Source organism: Geospiza fortis, unplaced genomic scaffold (assembly GCF_000277835.1).
Source record: "Geospiza fortis unplaced genomic scaffold, GeoFor_1.0 scaffold41, whole genome shotgun sequence".
Taxonomy (NCBI): Eukaryota; Metazoa; Chordata; class Aves; order Passeriformes; family Thraupidae; genus Geospiza; species Geospiza fortis.
In genome coordinates, this window is record NW_005054299.1 from 4,008,767 (window position 1) to 4,018,023 (window position 9,257).

The following is a 9,257-nucleotide window of genomic DNA, read 5'->3' on the forward strand; positions in this document are numbered from 1 at the left end:
CCTCCGCGTCGGGCCCGCCTGTGCAGTGGGGCCGAGGGATGCGCTGCTCTTTGCCGGGACCATGCGGTCTCTGGGAGACCGAGGATCAGAGCTGTAAAATTCGTAGTGTTCTTTCTCAGAAAGCTACACACCCGACTTCGGGCATCTTCTGTGTGCACCTTGCAAACTAGTGAAGTGTTTCTGGCTGATGTCTTCCAGAGTCGTGAAGAAGATGACAGAAAAGTAAGGAGGAGAGAAAAGAATCGAGTTGCTGCACAGAGGAGCCGGAAGAAGCAAACTCAAAAAGCAGATAAACTTCACGAGGTGAATGGGTACTTGGTGCTTTGCAGGCATGGCTTGGGTACCAAGCACGGGACTTTACAATAAACAGGAATTCTTAAGCAGGTGTGGGCCTGTCTTCACATAATGCAGCTCAGAGAGCTGTGGGTGTGAGGCACAGAAGGCGTGCTGTGGGATGCCTGGTCGGGAATTCCAGACACTGATGCTGCTCTTGGACAGTGCAGCTCTGCCTTCAGTGACACTGCTAGGAAGAGAGAGACATGGTCCAGCCCTTGCCTCATCCTCCCTCTTTTGCTCTTCCTGTGACTTCTCAAAGAATGGGATCACAGGGCTCCTTTGGGCTAAACCAGAACCATTTTCTTCTGTAATAGCGTTAAGGTTATCATGTTTGCTGTGACAGTGGATGAATTCTTGCTGTCTTACAAGGTAGAAGGTGATGGAAGAGGAGGGGATCATGCAGTGGCAATGCTGCCTTAAATAAATTCTAGAACTGTGGTGTCATCAACAGAGTTCCCAGACATGCCCAGTTGAAAAGGCTTCTTAAGAACTTGGGAACCTGCAAGTGTGAGAGCTCAGCCTGGCTGGCTGTTACACTTGTATGCTTTGAAAAGTAACAGTGGGTCTCAAACAGATGAAATGAAAGTAATTGATTCTTCCAGAAGCTCTTAATATCATCACAATGTGGTGTGCTTTTCTTGTGTCCCCAGTGCAAACACTGGAGGACAGGGATCCCTTTTCTCTCACACCACAGTGCTCTTGTAGCCAGGAGCCAGCTTTTGGGGCAGCTGTCAGTTTTGCAGCACAAAACTGACTGCCACTGTGGCTTTGTCAGTTGCTCAGCTCTGAAGGTTCATCACAGCTTTTTTCTTTCTCACTGTGGAAGGATTTGCCAGCAGTTAGCAGAGACTAAGAGGGACACTGTGGGGAGTTTTGGGCTTGGTTTTTCCCAGATCTCCTCTGAGTCAGTGCCTGAGAAAGCCAGGTGCAGGGTAGTTCTGAAAAGGGGTAACCCCTGGCTTTTGTGGAATAATTTTTGAGCCCTGTGCCATCCTGCAGCCTCTCTGATGTTCCTGATGAATTTGAGGATCTTCCTCATTCTGGGAATCTTCATTCTGAGGCACACAGGTTTTGCCAGCTGTAGGCAGATCTGGTTGAATAGACATTCTTAGCAAGAACAGTGTGACAGTTTCATCCCTGAAAATGAGACTGAGCAAATGGACAGCAACATTTATTCCAAAACCCAGGACCATGGGGTTTGGGGCAACAAGAGATGAGCAGAATGACAGTGGGGGTTGGACAGCTTGGCTGGAGTTTGGCTCCAATGCTGTGTTAGGAGGACTGTGCCTGTTTTACTCTGTGAGAGGTGGCTCAGGGGTGTGAGGGAGGGCCAGGAGCCCAAAGTTGTGCAGCAAAGGGGAGCAGAGGCAGTGCCAGGCTGCCCAGAACAGCATTGCATGAGAGTCTCTCCCTGCTGCCTTTTCAGGCACACGTAGGCTTTGAAGTTTGCTCTGAAGCTTTCCCAGGGAGGTCAGATTGAGCGGGTGGATGTTGAGCCTTGGGCCAGCAGCAAGACATCCCTCTGCAGGTTTTCAGTGGGCTGGCCCTGAACCTCCAGCTCTCTGCTCTTTGGGATGGGAAGGCTTAGAAGCAGGGACACTTGAGATACACAGTTACCAAAAAATGTGACACAGGAGTCTTGCATCCATCACATGCATGCTGCAGAGCAACTCAAAATTCCTCTGCAGTTAACAGCAGCTTATTTTTTGCCAGAGAAGCCTTAGCTCAAAAGCAGCCAGGTCAGGGATAACCAAAGGCAGTGGTCTGGCCTTCTGGAGACAAAATGAGTCTGGCCTCAAGCTGGCATGGTGCTTCCCTCCTCCTGAGTTCTCGAGCTTCTGAGAAGGTGGCTACAAGCTCTGGTAGGCCTGGAGGAGAGCACTGGACTTGCTGTGCTGGCCTGGATAAATGGCTTTTCCCTGCACTGCCCTGGGGCAGGGGCTGCCCTTCTCTCACCAGCAGTGCCAGGCACCGGGTTTTCCCAGCACCTCTCAGCAGTCAGTGCTTTCATTTTCTCTGATCTCACTGTGCAGAGTCCATTTTGGCCCTTCCCATCAGAGGCAGCCCGGGGTGGAAGAGGCCACCAGGGGACACAGCCATCCATGCCTGCAGCCCTGGGCTCCTGGGGGACTCTGAGGGCAAGTGGCACCTCCTGGTCTCTAGGGCTGTGAAAGGAATCCCAGTGTGGTCAGGGCACAGGTTGTAAAGCACTTGCCCTGTTCCAGCACCAGGCTGTGTTTCCTCTTAGCACTTTGTACGTTGTAGTAAGAAACCACACTGTTTTTCTACTGTTATCTGAATGTACTCAAGGTGGAAGCGCTGAAAGGAATGTTTTGACTGTAAGTTGTTGTCTTTTTTCTTTCCCCTCCTTCCAGGAATATGAGTCTCTTGAGCAAGAAAATACCTCCCTGAAAAGAGAAATCGGAAAGCTAACAGATGAAATGAAACACTTGAGTGAAGTGTTGAAGGATCATGAAAAGATCTGTCCACTATTGCACTGCACCATGAACTTTGTGACCATACCAAGGCCTGATGCACTTGCCAGCTGCCTACCAAGATGAGTGCTCTCCTCAATCACCTCTCAGTGTGATGTGTGAAAATGCCATTAACAGGAGGTTTCAAGAACTGCCTAGAGTGCAGTTTTTCCATTGAAGAGGGCTGGACTCGACCATGCAGCTCTACTCCACGTTGAATTGTTACAGTCTTCTGAATCTCAGGAAAACACCAGTATGGAAAAAAAGACAATTTGAACAGCAGCTTCTAACTTGGTAGACTCTTCAAGCCATGGTTTTGCCTTTGGAAATATCAAAGTGCTGTGCAGCCCGCTATGGAGCGATGGAGTGTAGACAGGAAAAAGTACCAATCTCAGTCTGGGATGCCTTCCTCCCACACATCCACTGCCCAGTAACCCTTTGTCACTTGTCACCCATGCCTGTCATGATCTGGCTGCTGGGTTTTATCTCTCTAAACAGGTTTGGTTAATAAAAGTGATGTCTCATCTCCATAATGTTCTCCACTTTCTTCAGTAATTGATGTCTTTATAGCATCTCTGCTTTTCATTTGCAGGTTAATGCCAAAGTCTAATGCTAATCTTCCTGTTAGTTGTTCTATTATTTACTTATCGCCTCTTCATTGGTTCCTCTTTTGAATGTGTGTAACAAAGGAGTTTTCATGGTCTTTAATATTCCAAATCATCAGCCCTGCTGTCATTAGTCCTTGGAGTGTTTTATGTCCTAAAATATGGCTTGGTCAGTTTCAGATGATGATTCTCTGCTCTGTATGGAAGAAAAGCAAACAGAGTTTGATGGTTTTAAACATTGTTTGAAAAAGCAGATTTTAAAATTTACTCTGTTAATGCACCCACTGGAAATGAACAAGTATCTTTATCCTTCCTTCATCTTGCTTCTTGCCTCTGGAAGATTTTGTCTGTGATTGAATTTTGCTAAGCATTTTGTTCTATGTCCACACTGAAGGTGTTTGATTATTGCTTGAAAGAAAAACATTCTGTTTTCTTTTTAGTTACAAAAAGGAAGTACGATTGCAATGTTATTGAGAAATACACAGAAAAATGTGTTTACTTTCTCTGAAGATTCCTAATAGTATCAAGCTCTTGAAATGTGGATGCTGTAGCTTGGGAACCAGCAAAGAGTCTTTTTCTCACAGTATTTCACAGTCAAAGAGCACCTTTGGATAATAAAAATCTGCTCCCCATTGCCAACTCTCTCACTTCAGCATTTGGATTTTTTTTTTCCAGTTAAACTCATGGGATTGATTTCTCCCATCACCAGGATCACAGTATTTATCAGCAGAATATTATCTGAAATTTCTGGATTTTAATTTTTTTAGCTTTTTTTTTTTAGTTTCTTTGGTAGAATGGTGCATTGCTGATCACTGCCAAGACAGAATTTGGGAAACCATGTAGTCAACTCTGCCTTCTAAAGGGCCCTCTTGTACCATTGTCTTAGGCTAGAAACTCCAGATAAGCTGTTGGCTTCTTTAAATTATGGGTCTGGTTGTTCCCAAGAGAATTTCCAGAATTTGCATCTGCAGCCTAAATGCTCTCTTCAGAGTTCCTTATGGTCCCATAAGAACTGAGTGATCCCAGAGAGAGAATCTGCTGCAGTCGCTCCCTAGGAAAACAAAGTCTCAGTGCAGTTCAAGATTCAAATTTTGGGAAATGTCCTTGAAACTGTTCCGTGTGTCACCCTTAAGAATGGAAGCTGTCCTATGAATATTCATCCACACACCCACATTCCCTCAGGCACTGGATGCCACTGTGTAATTTGGGCAGAGTAGAGGTGTAATGGAGAAGGAGTAGCATGGTGGAAATGAACAATTCACTCTGGCAAAACCTGTCACAATTTAGGATGAAGACAGAGAGGGAATGTTTCATATCTCTTAACTAGGTATGTGCAGCTGGCTGGAAAGTATCTGAGGTCAGGACTGTGCAAAGCTGGTCTCATATATGGAGCTCTGTGGACTCTCAAAAATGGGAGGAATGATCAATTAGTCCAAGACAGTGCATCCCACAGAATCCTTCTAAAGACTTTTGTTCCACAGATGCTCTCTTCTAGAAGTACAAATCTAGTTCCCTGTGTGAAATCCTCCTCCTTACACATGTATTCTTCTAAACATCTGTCTAGAATCTGACTCCAGCTTATCACTTGGTGTCATATCCAAGTTCTGTGGTAGACTCCCTATCAGTAAGCGCTGTTCTTGTTCTGCAGTTAAAGTTTTAATCCATAGTATCTGCACTGGAGTTCATTGCTTTATTATTTGTACAATGTCTATGCAGAGTGTACAGAGGAAGACAGCAGAATTCCCAGAAATGTTATGTGATGGAGACAACAACCTAAGTCCAAGAATATGCTGCTGTTCCTTGGAAGGGCTGGGAGCCCTGTGGGAGCCCTCACTGTCCCCACTTTTTTCCCACAACCTCAGGGTACAGCTCCAGCTCTTCCTGTGCATTGTGTCCATTAGTAACAGTAGGACATGGGTTGCTTCTTCCTCCATCTCTTGCATCACTTTTTTTCCCAGGAATATTTCCAAAGGGCCTTTTGCATCATTCTTCTATTTGATAGAGGCACTAAGGCACTTCACCAATCAGTATATTGTGTGACTAATGTTCAAAGGCAGCTGGGAGCCTCAAGTAAAAGAAGTGAGCAAAATTAGTATCCCAAGCCACATAAGTCCAACATTCTGGTATATTTATAGAATTAATGTGATAGTTGAATCACGAGTTGACAAAGACCATGAGCTGTTAAAGCACAGGCTTCTGTGTCCCTACACATGCAGATTATGCTTTTTGCACGAGCTGTTCATAAAGATATTGATTTACAGGAAACTTCAAAACAGAAAGTATGTTCTGGAGCCTGGGATAATTTTTACATGAATAGGGAACCAGAAAGGAGAACAGAAAGGAAAAAGGCCATTTGTTAAGGAAGCAACAGAGAATTCTTTTTCAGATCCAAACCTCTCCTTTTGCAGCAGTGTTACCCCATGAAAAAAAAAGGTTTCACATCTATATATGGCTAAAATCCCACTTGATGTACGGTAGCTTCAAAAAGCTTCCAGTTGGTTTGACTTGTTCCCCACAAAAATGTGGTCTGTATCACATCCACATGATTTTCAGATGCAGGTAAATAGGGAAGATCTTTTCTATATTCAGATCATGGTTCATGTGAGGTGCACTGTGAGCTGCAGTCTTATTTGTGGATGTGTCATGTAGTTGAGGATTGTTAACAAACCTGGATTTTGCCTCTTAGGTTCACAGTGAAGGTTACAGTTTTTTTAGATTCAGTGTGGATTTCTTTTTTTTTTTTTTTTTGCATTTTCTATGAGTCCAATGAAGAAGCAAAGTGCATCCTGCAAACTTACAGACAAAAGTATTTCTTTTAGGAACAGACTGGGTCCAATTCAGCTATTTATCTATTATTTTCATTTGGGTTTAGTTGGGTCAGATTGAAAATTTTTATATTTTAAAAGTTAATTTTAGCCTCCAAAGCTAAAAAAATCAGCAGAAAGGCAAAGTCAAGCTTCCCATTACTGCTCATGTAACAGAGATCAATTTTTATACCTCAAGAGAGCTTATTAGAAAGTCTTGCTCCTTCCCAGTGGTATTTTACACTCTTGCCTGTGAACATTTATAAGTGCCTTCATGTACTTATCCAGTCTCACTGAAAGTACATATTTAAAAAAAAAATTAAACCAGCCTGTTCTACAGACTTTGTGTTCTTTGCCCTGGTACCAGTTACTGTAATTTAGTGCTCCTTCTGCAATGCCTCCTGATCTCATCTGCATTTGTACTTTCGCTGGCTTTTGTAGTCTCATTATTTCAAATGCCACTTTTTTTTTTCTACTTCCTGTATCCTTCTGTTTCCACATAGCTTGGTGATACATGCCTTAATGGAATCCGTTTTAGAGGATCAAGGCTAATCTGTAGGGCCACATAGAAATTGCACTTCACTTGTATACCTTGTATGTGATTAAAGGCTCTGATGTGTGCCTTGTTTTGTCACTCAAGTATTAAGGAAGGTGTCGGTGCAGTCTTTTAAAAAGTACTTGAAGGTGGCATAACCTTTACTGTAGCCTATCAGACCCATGCTGTTTCCTGTCCATAGATGAATGCTTTGCTGCATGGCATTTGGGGTTTCCATCTGTGAATCAGTCTTGAATTTCTGTCTCAGTGAAAGTGATAGATAAAACAACCATTAAAAAAATCCCTTTTCTTCCCATCAGTGCAGTGATATAATTCCTGTTACAGGAAGGAAGCATGTCTGATTAGCAGGAGAAGTGGGGGGTTTATCTTCTGTCACAAAGACTAAATGTTATTCTCTTTATAGGAGGGGAGGAATTTTCTGTTTGTAAACCCTGGGTTACTGTCAAGTGGTCATTGGAGAAACATCTCACATGTACATTGAGCATGTGGTATGGGCACACATCCAAAAGGGAGGGAAAGAATTTGGGGTCATTCTTTGCAGAAATGTGGGATTTACCTCCATTTCACTGGAAGTAGAAATGGTTCTACAGCTACCTCAGAGGACATGCAGTCCTTTGCTTACTCACTTGGGTAATATTTAACTCAAGAATAGCTACAGGCTCACTGAAAGTGGGTACTTCTTAATAAAGAAACTAGTAACAATCATCCCTGGGATTGCATGCTCCATTTCTGGCATTCTTTCAGGTTTTTTTTTTCCTACATAGCTCCTATGGAAAAAAACTGTAATGGTAGAGTAGGAATCTTTTCTCACTGCAGAATTTTGAAATTCATCATGACATCAAATGTATTGTGAAAATAGCTGGCATAGCTTTTGCAAGTAACTTGTTTCCTGCTAATTATGAGTTTGGTCTGCTGTAAAGGAATCATTGCTGTTCTCTTTAGAAGTGGAAAAACTTAACCACAAAGGTCTTGGTGTAAAATAAAAACATTAATTCACAGAGTCAGTGCTGAATGGCTACCATGCTCCAGTGTCACAGCTTATCCTGGAGCAGCTCCTTCATGGAGCCACAGAGAAAATGACATCTGTAAAACGTGTGTTTGCTTTAAATTTGCAGTAGGAGAGTTTTTATTGTATGTGTTTAGAAAGTTCTACAGGCTGCTGGTAGAGCTTGCTACACCCATCTGGCTGCAGTCCAATGAAGTCTGCGCAGACCATTCCCCTGGAACACAGGGTGGGTACGTCTCCAGTCAGGTGGAAAAGCTTTCTCCTTTCACTGTCACATAATGAGCTTATTGTCATATTTTCATTATTCTAAATTATTAAAATATCAAAGCTCTTGGCATTCTAAGCAAGGGTTCTAGGTCATCTCTCTGGGCATAGGCAGATTATTAAAATTTGTCTTCCCATTATAAACTGAATCTTGAGAGTACTAATTTATTGTCTGTCTCAGGTAAATAATTGACAATAAAGAATAAGCAGCAAGACACTGCTTCAATATTTGATGCCATGACATATAAGATACAATTGCTTCAGCTGGAGAAGTGGTGCAAGAATTGAAAAATAGGACTAGCTATTGAAAAAGTACAATTAGCTGAAGGAAAATGGCAAAAGTTATTTTTGAAAAGCGAGCTATTAGGCTAAGAAATTGTTTATAAGTGGAGGTTCTCAAGGATTGATCACAGACCTCTCTTGTTTAGTATCTTTGGTAAAGACTTTGGGTACAAAGGGGCCATTACTACAGAAGAAAACTGAAATATCCTGCAAAAGAGACTGCATGACCTTGCAGAAGGGAATAGAAATGCCATTACTTATAGAATCATGGGACAGCCCATGTTGGAAGGAACATCTGCTTCAGCCTTCTGGGGCAAGGGAACCTAGATGGGGCTATCTAACATCTTGCCACAGTGCCAAGTGTGCAGTCACACACTTGAGGAACAATTCACAAGAAGTTCTGTCACAAGGTGGGGACTCCTGAGTTGGAGATGCCAACAGAAGGAACAGCAAAAGCACGTTAGCAACTGATGCTGAGGCAGCAATGCAGTGGAGCAAAAAAAAGGGAAAAACAGGCACTCAGATGCATAGTGATGGGGTTATTTCTTTATTTGTGTATCTGTGTTCTTAAAGAGAGAAATATCAATGTAATTATGTGAGAGCCTGGCCAGACCTCATCTGAAATACTGTATACATTTCTGCTCAACCATGATAAAGAAAGGTGAACCAAAACTAGTACAGCTACACAGAAGGGCTACTGGGAGGGTTAGGGGAATAAAGAATGTTTTATTTTCAGAGACAAAGTCTGCAAAATGGTGGGATCATTGTCTATGTAGTAACATCAGAGTAAAGATGATGTAAGGGCTGTCATAGAGAAGTAGTAGTGTTAGTAGAAAAATAAATAGGTATAACCTGTACTTGTTTTTGAGGTGTATATGTGAAGAAGTTTCTACCTGTCAGAAGAAAGACATCAGAAAGTCCTCCAGCAGA

At 42.8% G+C, this 9,257-nt stretch overlaps 1 protein-coding gene across 1 annotated transcript; it reads left to right on the forward strand.

Annotated features, from left to right (window-relative positions):
• Positions 1-61: 61 nt before the first annotated feature.
• Positions 62-4,054, forward strand: BATF3 (basic leucine zipper ATF-like transcription factor 3). Its single transcript, XM_031059554.1, has 3 exons — positions 62-66; positions 171-303; positions 2,712-4,054. Exons 1-3 carry the CDS (start codon positions 62-64, stop codon positions 2,895-2,897), a joined length of 324 nt encoding a protein of 107 aa, XP_030915414.1. The 3' UTR covers positions 2,898-4,054.
• The last annotated feature ends 5,203 nt before the right edge of the window (positions 4,055-9,257 follow it).

Coding starts and splice junctions, on each gene's coding strand:
- BATF3 (XM_031059554.1), top strand. Junction 304..2,711: donor AAGCAGATAAACTTCACGAG/GTGAATGGGTAC, acceptor CCCTCCTTCCAG/GAATATGAGTCTCTTGAGCA.